A 14,552-nucleotide genomic window follows, 5' to 3' on the forward strand; every position below is an offset into this window, starting at 1 on the left:
GCAGCATCAGTTGCTTCCAGTATGAGGTTCGAAGGTTATTGTTTATGAAAATGGAATAATTACAGCATTCACATTTCTGCGAGTGCCAAATTTCTTTGGGTTTTATGGAGTTATATACTGCTTATATCACAACACACATGCAATATAAATGAACGTTTGATTTCAAAATGAATGCCATCACACCTATGGTGTTCTGAAATAAATATATATATATATATATATATATATATTTATTTATGACTAAGACATCACAAGTTGTCTTACATGGGCACAGATTTTCTCTTTAATAAAAACTCTCCTAAAGAGACACTCCACTGCCCAAATACATAAAACGATAGCATTACTGTTTAGTAGGTATACCCTAAAATAAGACATTGAACATTTAAAAATTTAACATTTAGTTATGCATTATTTCATTAGGGTTATAGCTAAAAACATCTTGTAAAAGCTGCAGTTCTCTTGTCTAAAGTTTTTGCAGGCCCTCCCCATTTTTCCACGCCCAAACTTTCTGTGACTGTCCAATCACAGACTTCCCAATGCAGCTCAATGAGAAGTCTTTGCAAGGCAGGTGCTCTGAGCAATTGCTGCCTGTTGAGTTTATTTCAACTAAGCTAAATAATCACGAAGTATAAAAAACAACAAAGTTCCCCTGGTGAAGCGTGATCCTAAGGTACAAACCAGGATCATACACCTAGGTATAGATTATACCAGTTCAAACTATCCCTAAAAAATGTCTCAAGCTTTAAGAAATCGAAAGGACAGGAAGAGGTAAGTATATTGGAAACAAAAGGATGAAATCAAGATAGATAATCATAAGTAAAAGCAAACTGCTTAGTGAGTAGCAGGGATTCTGCTGGCAAAAATAAATAAAGTATAAATGGAATCCCTGCTATTGTTTAGCATATAGTGGTAACAAAGTTACCAAGAGCAGGATGCAAAGTATGTGTAACAATAGTAATTAAATACCCATAGCCCAACGCGCGTTTCGGCGAAAAATTACGCCTTTCTCAAGGGCTCATAACAATAGGGGTAGACCAAGGGCTGTGCTGGACTATCCGTGCTACTCACTAAGCAGTTTGCTTTTACTTATGATTATCTCTTCCTGTCCTTTCGATTTCTTACAGCTTGAGACATTTTTTAGGGATAGTTTGAACTGGTATAATCTATACCTAGGTGTATGATCCTGGTTTGTACCTTAGGATCACGCTTCACCAGGGGAACTTTGTTGTTTTTTATACGTTTCTTTCCACCTATTTGGAAAGTTTGATATACACACCGGCCCATTCTCTATAGAAATTTGATGATGCAGTTGGCTGTTTTTTGCTGTTAACGTTTGATTATACTATGGCCACTATTACTACTTTCTAAGACCCACTGTATCTATCTAGTATACGCAATTTGAGGCTGGAGTCTATATCTCCAACTGTTTTTTTGTCCATATTGACTGCTTGATCAGTCCAATGTACCTAGGCAAGTGGTGCTACCTCTACTAATTACCTATTAAACTTGTTTATTATTTTTTTTGTGGTTTGCACCGTGTCAATGAGACATTTTTAATGTGATTTGTATATATTGCTCCACTGGGGTATTGGTTATGTAGGGATTTACTCTCTGGTTAGGAGAGTTTTCTCCCTCATTTCCTTTATTTTGTATTCTATGTAGTATTTAGGGTTAAGCCCTGTTTATACCCCTGTAACCCGCCCTCGTATTTTTTACCTGATTTTTTCAGGTTTTGAAATACACTTTTTCTCTTTATATATAAACAAAACCCAAACATATAAAAAAAATGCAAAAAACCATACCAAGATAAGTGAGAAGCAGGGACAGAGTCCCTGCTTCTCAGAGTATAAATATACTGTCACAAAATGACAAGCATTACTATGGCGAAGATGAGACAAGAGTTCAATGGTAACACACGGGGAAATGTATTGTCATAGTCATGTTATGCTGTGTGTTGCTTAGTCATTATTAATGTATTCATTGTTCTGTTTGCTGTATTGTACAGCTCTCAGGTTCAATTACTTACCATCTTTTGCTACATCACCAATAGGGACATTATGTTTTTGAGCCATGTATCCAAGGAAGGAGAATATCACAAATCCTGAGAAAAAGCTTGTCAGGGAGTTAACAGAAGTAGTAATGATGGCATCTCTGTATAAACAAATAAGAAACAATCAAAACAAAAAAAAAGAGAAGAAATCACACAATGAAGCACATACAGACTCATTTATAATGCAATAGTCCTGAAACGGAGATGTCAGGTCAAATATAAAATTCAAAAAGAGCTTTATTTAAAGGATCACTGTAGGGTCAGGAACACAAGCATGTATTCCTGACCCTATAGTGTTTAACCCACCATTTAGGTGGATTGCCTCCCCCTTATCCCCTATAAAAGTATAAAACTCACCTTATTTCCAGCGCTGCGCAGGTCTGCCGGCACTGGTTCCGCCGGCACTGACTCCGCTCCCTTTGTGACATCTTCGAATCGGCCGATTTTTTAAATCGTCACGGGGCGGGGCCAAATGCCATCTGAGGAGTGGCCACTTGGAGGTGTCCCTAAGGGCATTGTAAACACTGCCTTTTCTTTAAAAGGCAGTGTTTACATGAAAATGCCTGAAGGGAGCAATTATACTCACCAGAACAACTACAATAAGCTGTAGTTGTTCTAGTGACTATAGTGTCCCTTTAACTATAAACTGCTGGATGTATATGTCAAAGGGTTACTCCAAGAATCCCTGCTGTGGTGGTTATGATGCCAGGAGTACCCTGGTGCTGTTTCCTTGTAATAGGGCAAACCATTTTATTACATTTTACCCACTTATATGGGTCCTGCTGCTGCTTGATCTACTCTGGAGCGGGTTCGACGATATCCAGCTTCAGGAGAGCTGCAGTAGCTGCATTCAGACCCCCCATATCATTCATTGAGTGAGAGCATCAGCTCTCTTTCTATGCACAGAATTTACATTAGCTAGTCTGGAACCCTAGTTCTGGCTAATTGTGCACTTATGACTTTGCCGGGGGTAGGGTTACACCTCTTTTAGCATCAATAAATATTTTGGTATGTGCAATGTTTCACAGTGAAATGCTATACATACAAACTTCAAGCAACCAGACCACTTCAAAATTATGACATGGTGATGGTGCTTGGTAAACCTGGAGTAAATCTTCAATGTTCTCACGTTAGTAAAAACAATGTTTTTTTGTGCAGAATTCAGGAATGTTTCATTGCATACTGTGTAAAAACAATGCATATTAAAACAAGGTGTCTAGAGTACATGGTTCAGTAGTTGAAAGAGACCTGCATAACCCTAGCAGTATTCCATATATTTCAAATTGTATTGTTTTGAAAATTTACATATGGTGCAAATTTATGGCACACAGAGTTGATATAAAAAAAAATCTCCAACTCAGTTATAGTCACAGATTGCCAATTTTAGATTTTATATTGTCATTCATCATATTCTACAATTTAGTAGTAAATAGTGATGTCCCGAACGGTTCGCTGGCGGATAGTTCCTGGCGAACATAGCTTGTTCGCGTTCGCCACGGATGGCGAACATATGCGATGTTCGGTCCGCCTCTATTCGTGATCATTGAGGAAACTTTGACCCTGTACCTCACAGTCAGCAGACACATTCCAGCCAATCAGCAGCAAACCCTTCCTCCCAGACCCTCCCACCTCCTGCAGCATCCATTTTAGATTAATTCTGAAGCTGCATTCTTAGTGAGAGGAGGGACAGTGTGCTGCTGCTGATTTAATAGGGAAATTGATAGCTAGGCTAGTGTATTCAGTGTCCACTACAGTCCTGAAGGACTCATCTGATCTCTGCTGTAAGGACAGCACCCCAAAAAGCCCTTTTTAGGGCTAGAACATCAGTCTGCTTTTTTTTTTTCCTGTGTAATCTAATTGCAGTTGCCTGCCTGCCAGCGTGTGTCAGGCTCACAGCGTATACTGTGCCCACTTGCCCAGTGCCACCACTCATATCTGGTGTCACAATAGCTTGCATTTAACAAAAAAAAAACTTTTTGTAATATAATAGCAGTCAGTTTCCTTCACACGTGTGCATTTCAGGGCCTGCCAGGGCACAGTGTCACACCAGTGCAACTCATATCTGGTTTAACAGTAGTGTACATTTGAAAAAAAAATACAATTTTGACTGTAATAGATTGAATCGCAGTTAGTTGTCTGCCAGCGTGTGTGTCAGGCTCACAGCGTATACTGTGCCCACTTGCCCTAGTGCCACCACTCATATCTGGTGTCACAATAGCTTGCATTTAACAAAAAAACTTTTTGGACTGTAATATAATAGCAGTCAGTTTCCTTCACACGTGTGCGTTTCAGGGCCTGCCAGGGCACAGTGTCACAGCAGTGCAACTCATATCTGGTGTAACAGCAGTGTACATTTAAAAAAATACAATTTTGACTGTAATAGGTTGAATAGCAGTTAGTTGTCTGCAAGCGTGTGTGTCAGGCCTACAGCGTCTACTCTGCCAACTTCTGCCAGTGCACAGTGCCACTCATATCTGTTGTCACAGTAGCTTGCACGCATAGTACCACTAATCGAAAAAAAAATGACAGGCAGAGGCAGGCCACCCCCGCAGGGATCGTCGTGGTCGTGGTGGCCCTAGAATAATGCCCAGTGTTCAGAGGCCACATACCCTGAACTCGAAAAGTTCTGAGGACATAGTTGACTGGCTAACACAGGACACCCAATCTTCTACTCGGAACCTTGACGCACCATCCTCATCCTCCTCCAGCTTAGCTTCGGGCACTTCTCAGGTTACCACTCGCCCGCCTGCCGCCACCACCAACACTAGCACCACAGCCGCTTCACTTGGTATATCAGAGGAGTTATTTACACATCAGTTGGTAGAAATGAGTGATCCGCAATGATTATTGCCAGATGATGTAGATAACAGGGATATGTCTCAGTCAGGCAGCATTACACACATGGAAGTACGGTGTGATGATGATGATGTTGTACCCGCTGCTGCTTCCTTTGTTGAGTTGTCAGATACAAGTGAAGCGGTTGATGATGACGATGCGTCCGTGGATGTCACGTGGGTGCCCGCTAGAAGAGAAGAAGAACGGGGGAAAGTTCAGATGGGGAGACAGAGAGGAGGAGGAGGAGACGAGTTGGAAGCAGGGGGAGGTTGTCGCAAGGAGCTAGTGGCACAGTCAGACAGCATGCATCGGCACCCGGGGTCAGCCAGACAGCACGCCAATCAACGCATGCTGTTGCCACCACCAGAATGCCGTCATTGCAGAGCTCAGCAGTGTGGCATTTTTTTGTGTGTGTCTGCCTCTGACAACAGCGATGCCATTTGCAACCTGTGCCAAAGGAAACTGAGTCGTGGGAGGTCCAACACCCACCTAGGTACAACTGCTTTGCGAAGGCACATGATCGCACATCACAAACGCCTATGGGATCAACACATGAGTACAAGCAGCACACAAACTCAAAGCCGCTATCCTCCTCCTGGTCCAGCATCTTCAGCCACGTCAACCACTGCTGTCCTCCTTGCCCCCTCTCAACCATCCGCCACTCCGTCTCTCGCCTTGAGCAGTTCCTGCTCATCTGCCCACAGTCAGGTGTCTGTCAAGGACATGTTTGAGCCTTAGAAGCCAATGTCACAAAGTCACCCCCTTGCCCGGCGTCTGACAGCTGGCTTGACTGAACTCTTAGCCTGCCAGCTTTTACCATACAAGCTGGTGGAGTCTGAGGCGTTCAAAAAGTGTGTAGCTATTGGGACACCGCAGTGGAAGATACCCGGCCAAAATTTCTTTGCACAAAAGACAATTCCCAACCTGTACTCAATTGTGCAAAATTAAGTAATGGCATGTCTGGCACACAGTGTTGGGGCAAGGGTCCATCTGACCACTGATACCTGGTCTGCAAACATGGTCAGGGCAGGTATATCACCTACACTGCGCATTGGGTAAACCTGCTGATGGCTGCCAAGCATGGAATGCGTGGCTCTGCAGAGGAGTTGGTGACACCGCCACGACTGGCAGGCAGGCCTGCTGCCACCTCCTCTAATCCTCCTACTCCATCCTCTTCCATAACCTCCTCGGCTGAGTCCTCTTCTGCTGCTGCGTCTTGCTCCACATCAACGGCACACCCCCAGCTCACCAGGTACTATTCCACATCCCGGATACGGCAGTGTCACGCCGTCTTGGGGTTGACTTGCCTGAAAGCAGAGAGTCACACCGGACCAGCACTGCTGTCTGCCCGGAACGCACAGGTGGATCAGTGGCTGATTCCACACCAACTGGAGATTGGCCAAGTGGTTTGTGACAACGGAAGAAATTTGTTGGCGGCATTGAATTTGGGAAAGGTGACACATGTGCCATGCATGGCACATGTGTGTAATCGGATTGTACAACGCTTTGTGCTTAAGTACCCAGGCTTACAGGACGTCCTGAAGCAGGCCAGGAAGGTGTGTGGCCATTGCAGGTGTTCCTACACGGCCATGGCGCACTTTTCAGATATCCAGCGGCGAAACATCATGCCAGTTAGGCGCTTGATTTGCGACAGCCCGACACATTGGAATTCAACACTCCTAATGTTTGACCGCCTGCTCCAACAAGAAAAAGCCGTTAACGAGTATTTGTATGACCGGGGTGCTAGGTCAGCCTCTGCGGAGCTGGGATTTTTTTTGCCACGTTACTAGACCCTCATGCGCAATGCCTGTAGGCTCATGCATCCTTTTAAGGAGGTGACAAACCTAGTCAGTCGCACCGAAGGCACCATCAGCGACATCATACCATTTGTTTTCTTCATGGAGGGTGCTGGATCAGGCCGTAGATGAGCGTGAAGAGGAAGAGGAAGAGTTGTGGTCACCATCACCACCAGAAACAGCCGTATCAGCATCACTTGCTGGACCTGCGGCAACGCTGGAAGAGGATTGTGAGGAAGAGGAGTCAGAGGAGGAATGTGGCTTTGAGGAGGAGGAGGAAGACCAACCACAACAAGCATCCCAGGGTGCTTGTTGTCATCTATCTGGTACCCGTGGTGTTGTACGTGGCTGGGGGGAAGAAAATACCTTCAGTGAGATCACTAAGGACGAGGAACGGGACATGAGTAGCTCGGCATCCAACCTTGTGCAAATGGGGTCTTTCATGCTGTCGTGCCTGTTGAGGGACCCTCGTATAAAAAAGCTGAAGGAGAACGACCTGTACTGGGTGTCCACGCTACTAGACCCCTGTTTTAAACAGAAAGTGCCTGAAATGTTACCAAATTACCGCAAGTCAGAAAGGATGCAGCAGTTCCAAAATAAATTTAAAAGTATGCTTTACACAGCGTATAAGGGTGATGTCACAGCACAACGGGAATCTAACAGGGGAAGAGGTGAAGGTAATCCTCCTCCTCCCACGACCACTCTGGCAAGGACAGGACGCTTTAAAGACGTGTTGTTGATGGAGGACATGCAGAGCTTTCTAAGTCCTACGCATCGCCACAGCCCTTCGGGGTCCACCCTCAGAGAACAACTCGACCGACAGGTAGCAGACTACCTCGCCTTAACTGCAGATATCGACACTCTGAGGAGCGATGAACCCCTTGACTACTGGGTGTGCAGGCTTGACCTATGGCCTGAGCTATCCCAATTTGCAATAGAACTTCTGCCCTGCCCCGCTTCAAGTGTCCTGTCAGAAAGGACCTTCAGTGCAGCAGGAGGTATTGTCACTGAGAAGAGAAGTCGCCTAGGTCAAAAAAGTTTAGATTACCACCCCTTTATTAAGATGAATGAGGGATGGATCCCGAAGGGACTGACAGTGGGCAACACATTCGACTAATAAAGGCCTGATGAGGGGGACTACTTAACACACCAACCCTATCACATTAGATTACACACGCAGTGCCCCAAATTTGAAGTAGGAGGACCAACTGATAGGAATAGTACTACTTAACACACCTTATAATAATGCAGAGAGAGGCAACGCAAAGAGAGGAGTCTGAAGAAGAGGAGTCAGAGGAGGAAGGTGGCTTTGAGGAGGTGGAAGACCAAACACAGCAGGCGTCCCAAGGGGCTTGTTGTCACCTTTCGGGGACCCTTGGTGTTGTACGTGGCTGGGTGGAGGAAGAGGCCTCAATGACATCAGTGAGGACAAGGAACGGGACATGGCTAGCTTGGTATCCAACCTTGTGCAAATGGGGAGTTTGCGGTTGTGCAAATGGACTGTTTGCGGTTGTTTGCGGTGCGTTAAACGGGGAGTTTGGTCTGTCACTGTGAAGCGGGCGTAACTCTTACACTACCTGATCGATACAACATCATACCTGATGTTTTAAAGCACGTTATTCCAAACAATTTAGGAATGTTAGGTGATTTATGCCCTTTATGGATTAAAACCAGACTCTGCATCAACTGTGTAATTTTCCATGGGAGTTTTGCCATGGATCCCCCTCAGGCATGCCACAGTCCAGGTGTTAGTCCCCTTGAAACAACTTTTCCATCACTATTGTGGCCAGAAAGAGTCCCTGTGGGTTTTAAAATTTGCCTGCCCATTGAAGTCTATGGCGGTTCGCCCGGGTCGCCCGTTCGCGAACATTTGCGAAAATTCACGTTCGCCATTCACGAACGGAAAATTTTATGTTCGCGACATCACTAGTAGTAAATAATCCTGTGCAAAAACTACAGTGACATGCAGCCAACAGTGGTACAGCCAGTACCCTGTTAAGGAGGCTAGCTGTGCTCTGCGGGTTTCATGGGATCCTGAAAACACTATACTGAGAGTATGGGTCCTTATACACCTCCGGCATGGCTGCACTGAAAGGAATTGATGTTTGACCACTTCCTCTGAGCACTTTATGGAAGCAGTGTGGAAGAAGTAGGCAAAGAGCAGGGTGATTGAAAACAACTTTGTAGCGGAGGCCTGATATTCCACAGGTTAACTCCACTATAGATCCCAGTGAGGCTCAGGAACAAGTAGTAAAAACACCATGAAGCAGTAATTCAAGCAAATAAAGTAATCCACGAATATCCCCATACAGATCCCAATGACTGGACGACACACAGCATCAGGAGCAGAACTAACTTTTAATCCACACAGTCTCCTTATAAAGCATTCTCCCATGCAATAGTGTAATCGTTACCTCCCACACATCTCCTCCCCTCAGTATGACACTTAAACCCATTACACATATTGTAGTTTCCCCCCAGTTCTGAATGTACCCCAAAACAAGCAGTTACAATAATCCTGGGGGTACCCCCTGGTAGCCCTGAACTGGGAGACTAACATATCCAAAAATCACCCAGATCGGACCAGGGGTTCGGGAGTTAGGTGGAGGTTGTAATTTGACTGACCGCACACGAGGTGGTATCCGAAAATAATTCCATAGGTTTTGGCCCTGCGGTCGGTCTTCATTCGGGAGGTAAAATACACATCAAATACTGCCATCCACGATTAATCTTGGATTCGTATGAATCCCCTTGTTCGGTACTTTGAAACTAACGAACGGAAGACTGATTAGCCTTCCCGTTCGGGAGTTAGGGAGCCATTGAGGTGTCAGCGGTGTTCGGGTAATCGAGTGTCCGATTTGAGTTCCAGACACTCAACAACAAAACGCCGCTAAGATTTTCGTGCGTAAGATGGCCGCCGCCACGTGTTCGTATAACGAACGGCGGCCACCCAGATACAGCACTAAAGTACCGATTAACCTGCGGTTAGAGAAGTGTGAACGATTAATAAGTTACACACTTCTCTCTGTGGTGGTCTATTGGTTCGGTAGTTTACATTCGTATGGAGTACGGATGGAAACTACCGAACAATCATACGAATCCCACATACATTTTAACCATAGAAACCGAAATAACACACGAATTGCAATAATATTACAGTTTTTTAGGACAGCCCTGGTACCATCTGCTACAAACTTAAATTCCAATAACTGATTGCATGTGTGTTTATGCATGTGTGTGTTTGATATTGTGTGTCCCTAGCAGGATAGTGTGTGTCCCTATGTCTGTAAGTGTGTGTTTTTGTCTGTGTGTGTGTCTGTGTTTGGTAACTGTAAGTGTCCCTGTCTTGCAATTTATATCTGGATATGGAATGTTTGCCAACATGTGTTTGTGTGTGTGAGTGTGCATCTCTGTGTCTGAGAGAGTGGGTGTGTGTCTATGGGTAGAGGCCCTGCCATTGGGTTTGCAAGGGGCCCCAAGTGTAATGATAGCAGCTCTGGTGATATTGTACCATTTACTACATGTCCGTTTAAAACAGCATACCACTACAGAGTCTCCTGAATTCTCACTAAAACAGCTATTAATACTTGCTCAATTGTAATTTATAGTTTAATAAAATTAAATATTAAAAGTAACATGTTCCTGTGTATTTATTTTTACAAACATTACTTTTTAGTATTTTCAGTTAAGAAGAAATAATGAAGACTAATCATGATACAGTTGTGCTCAAAGGTTTGCATACCCTGGGAGAAATGTTGGCATTTATTTTTTTGAAAATATGACATATATCACGCAAAACCTATTTTATTGAAGGATTGTGATCATATGAATTTATTAATTATCATATAGTTGTTTGGCTCCTTTTTAAATCATAATGATGACAGAAATCACATAATGGCCCTGATCAAAATTTACATACCCATAAATGTTTGGCCTTCTTACAGACACACAAGGTGACACACAGGTTAAATAGTAATTAAATCTTAATTTCCCAGACCTGTGGCTTTTTAAATTGCAATTAGTGTCTGTGTATAAATAGTAAATTAGTTTTTAGCACTCACGTGGATGCACTGAGCAGGCTAGATACTAGGCCATGGGGAGCAGAAAAGAACTGTCAAAAGACATATGTAACAAGGTAAAGGAACAATATAAAGATAGAAGAGGATATAAAAAGATATCCAAAACCTTGAAAATACCAGTCAGTACTGTTCAATCACTTGATCACTTAAGAAAGGGAAAATTCGGGGAGCTCTTGATACCAAGCCAAATTCAGGTAGACCAAGAAAGATTTTAGCCACAACTGCCAGAGAATAGCTCAAAATACAAAGAAAAACCCACAGGTAACCTCATGAGAAATACAGGCTGCTCTAGAAAAAGACGTTGTGCTTGTTTCAAGGAGCACAATACGATGATACTTGAACAAAAATGAGCTGCATGGTGGAGATGCCTTTACTGCACCAATGCCACAAAAAAGCCTGCTAACAATATACCCGAAAACACCTTGACATGCTTCGCAGCTTCTGGCACACTGTAATTTGGAGTGACAAGACTAAAATAGAGCTTTATTGTCACAACCATAAGTGCTATGTTTGGAGAGTGGTTAACAGGCCTATAGTGAAAAGAATACCACCCCCACTGTGAAGCATGGTGGTGGCTCACTAATGTTTTAGGGGGGTAGGCGGGAGGGGCTGAGCTCTAAAGACACGGGAACCTTGTGAAAATTAATGGCAAGATGAATGCAGCATTGTATCAGAAAATATCGGCAGACAATTTACATTCTTTGCATGGGACGCTCTTGGACTTTCCAGCATGACAATGACCATAAGCAGAAGGCCAATTTGACCCTCCAGTGGTTACAGCATAAAAAGGTGAAGGTTCTGGAGCGACCATCACAGTCTCCTGACCTTAATATTATCGTGCCACTCTGGGGAGATCTCAAACATGCGGTTTATGTAAGACGACCAAAGACTTTGCATGACCTGGAGGCATTTTGCCAAGACGTATGGGCATCTATACCTCCTGCAAGAATTGGGGACCTCATAGACAACTATTACAAAAGACTGCATGCTGTAATTCATGCTAAAGGGGGAAATACACAGCATTAAGAACTAAGGGTATGCAGACTTTTGAACAGAGGTTATTTAATTTGTTATCTTTGTTACCATGTTTTGCTTTCTGATTGTGCCATTCTGTTATAACCAACAGTTGAATATGAATCCCATAAGAAATAAAATAAATGTGTTTTGCCTGCTCACAACATGCCAGTGAGGCGCTTGATTTGCGACAGCCCGACACGTTGGAATTCAACACTCCTAATGTTCGACCGCCTGCTCCAACAAGAAAAAGCCGTTAATGAATATTTGTATGACCGTGGTGCTAGGACAGCTTCTGGGGAGCTGGGAATATTTTGCCACGTTACTGGACGCTCATGCGCAATGCCTGTAGGCTCATGCTTCCTTTTGAGGAGGTGACAAACCTACTCAGTCGCACCGAAGGCACCATCAGCGACATCATACCATTTGTTTTCTTCCTGGAGCGTGCCCTGCGAAGAGTGCTGGATCAGGCCGTAGATGAGCGTGAAGAGGAAGAGTTGTGGTCACCATCACCACCAGAAACAGCCTTATCAGCATTGCTTGCTGGACTTGCGGCAACGCTGGAAGAGGATTGTGAGGAAGAGGAGTCAGAGGAGGAATGTGGCTTTGAGGAGGAAGACCAACCACAACAGGCATCCCAGGGTGCTCGTTGTCACCTATCTGGTACCCGTGGTGTTGTACGTGGCTGGGGGGAAGAACATACCTTCATTGAGATCACTGAGGAGGAGGAATGGGAAATGAGTAGCTCGGCATCCAACATTGTGCAAATTGGGTCTTTCATGCTGTCGTGCCTGTTGATGGACCCTCGTATAAAAAGGCTGAAGGAGAACGACCTGTACTGGGTGTCCACGCTACTAGACCCCCGGTATAAGCAGAAAGTGCCTGAAATGTTACCAAATTACAACAAGTCGGAAAGGATGCAGCATTTGCAAAATAAATTAAAAAGTATGCTTTACACAGCGTATAAGGGTGATGTCAAAGCACAACGGGAATCTAACAGGGGAAGAGGTGAAAGTAATCCTCCTCCTCCCACGACCACGCCGGCAAGGACAGGACGCTTTAAAGACGTGTTGTTGATGGAGGACATGCAGAGCTTTTTAAGTCCTACGCATCGCCACAGCCCTTCGGGATCCACCCTCAGAGAACGACTCGACCGACAGGTAGCAGACTACCTCGCCTTAACTGCAGAGGAGCGATGAACCCCTTGACTACTGGGTGTGCAGGCTTGACCTGTGGCCTGAGCTATCCCAATTTGCGATAGAACTTCTGGCCTGCCTCGCTTCAAGTGTCCTGTCAGAAAGGACCTTCAGTGCAGCAGGAGGTATTCTCACTGAGAAGAGAAGTCGCCTGGGTCAAAAAAGTCTAGATTACCTCACCTTTATTAAGATGAATGAGGGATGGATCCCGAAGGGACTGACAGTGGGCGATACATTCGACTAAAAAAGGCCTGATCAGATGAGCTGCCTTGGGCTAAAAATGGTGACCCTATGTAGGGGGAACAGTCCCTATTCTGCTCTGTGTCAGTGTGTATCAGGGTCCCTGAGGACAGGTGTCAATCCATATATGCCAAGTGACCCTATGTAGGAGGAACAGTACCTATTCTGCTCTGTGTCAGTGTGTATCAGGGTCCCTGAGGACAGGTGTCAATCCATATCTGCCAAGTGACCCTATGCAGGGGGAACAGTACCTATTCTGCTCTGTGTCAGTGTGTATCAGGGTCCCTGAGGACAGGTGTCAATACATATCTGCCAAGTGACCCTATGTAGGGGGAACAGTCTCTATTCTGCTCTGTGTCAGAGTGTATCAGGGTCCCTGAGGACAGGTGTCAATCCATATCTGCCAAGTGACCCTATGTAGGGGGAACAGTCCCTTTCTGCTCTGTGTCAGTGTGTATCAGGGATCCTTAGGATAGGTGTCAATCCATATCTGCCAAGTGACCCTATGTAGGGGGAACAGTCCCTATTCTGCTCTGTGTCAGTGTGTATCAGGGTCCCTGACGACAGGTGTCAATCCATATCTGCCAAGTGACCGTGGTGCTAGGGGGAACAGTCCCTATTCTGCTCTGTGTCAGTGTGTATCAGGGTCCCTGAGGACAGGTGTCAATCTATATCTGCCAAGTGACCCTATGTAGGGGAAACAGTCCCTATTCTGCTCTGTGTCAGTGTGTATAAGGGTCCCTGAGGACAGGTGTCAATACATATCTGCCAAGTGACCCTATGCAGGGGGAACAGTCCCTATTCTGCTCTGTGTCAGTGTCTATCAGGGTCTCTGAGGACAGGTGTCGATCCATATCTGCCAAGTGACCCTATGTAGGGGGAACAGTCCATATTCTGCTCTGTGTCAGTGTGTATCAGGGATTCTTAGGATAGGTGTCAATCCATATCTGCCAAGTGACCCTATGTAGGGGGAACAGTCCCTATTCTGCTCTGGGTCAGTGTGTATCAGGGTCCCTGAGGACAGGTGTCAATCCATATCTGCCAAGTGATTATATGTAGGGGGAACAGTCCCTATTCTGCTCTGTGTCAGTGTGTATCAGGGTCCCTGGGGACAGGTGTCAATCCATATCTGCCAAGTGACCCTATGTAGGGGGAACAGTCCCTATTCTGCTCTGTGTCAGTGTGTATCAGGGTCCCTGAGGACAGGTTTCAATCCATATCTGCCAAGTGACCCTATGTAGGGGGAACAGTCTCTATTCAGCTCTGTGTCAGTGTGTATCAGGGATCCTTAGGATAGGTGTCAATCCATATCTGCCAAGTGACCCTATGTAAGGGGAACAGT

General features: G+C 45.0%; 2 protein-coding genes across 2 annotated transcripts in view; both read right to left on the minus strand.

Moving 5' to 3' along the window:
* The window catches only part of OTULINL (OTU deubiquitinase with linear linkage specificity like), a 394,233-nt gene that overhangs the window by 194,646 nt on the left and 185,035 nt on the right, over window positions 1-14,552 (minus strand). The window lies entirely within an intron of this gene.
* The window catches only part of SLC6A3 (solute carrier family 6 member 3), a 162,540-nt gene that overhangs the window by 30,685 nt on the left and 117,303 nt on the right, over window positions 1-14,552 (minus strand). The window contains exon 8 of the mRNA XM_063450566.1: window positions 2,027-2,151. Within this exon, the coding sequence (XP_063306636.1) occupies window positions 2,027-2,151 (125 nt within the window). The remainder of the gene's footprint in view (window positions 1-2,026; window positions 2,152-14,552) is intronic.

The sequence above is a fragment of the Pelobates fuscus genome, chromosome 4 (assembly GCF_036172605.1).
Source record: "Pelobates fuscus isolate aPelFus1 chromosome 4, aPelFus1.pri, whole genome shotgun sequence".
Classification (NCBI taxonomy): domain Eukaryota; kingdom Metazoa; phylum Chordata; class Amphibia; order Anura; family Pelobatidae; genus Pelobates; species Pelobates fuscus.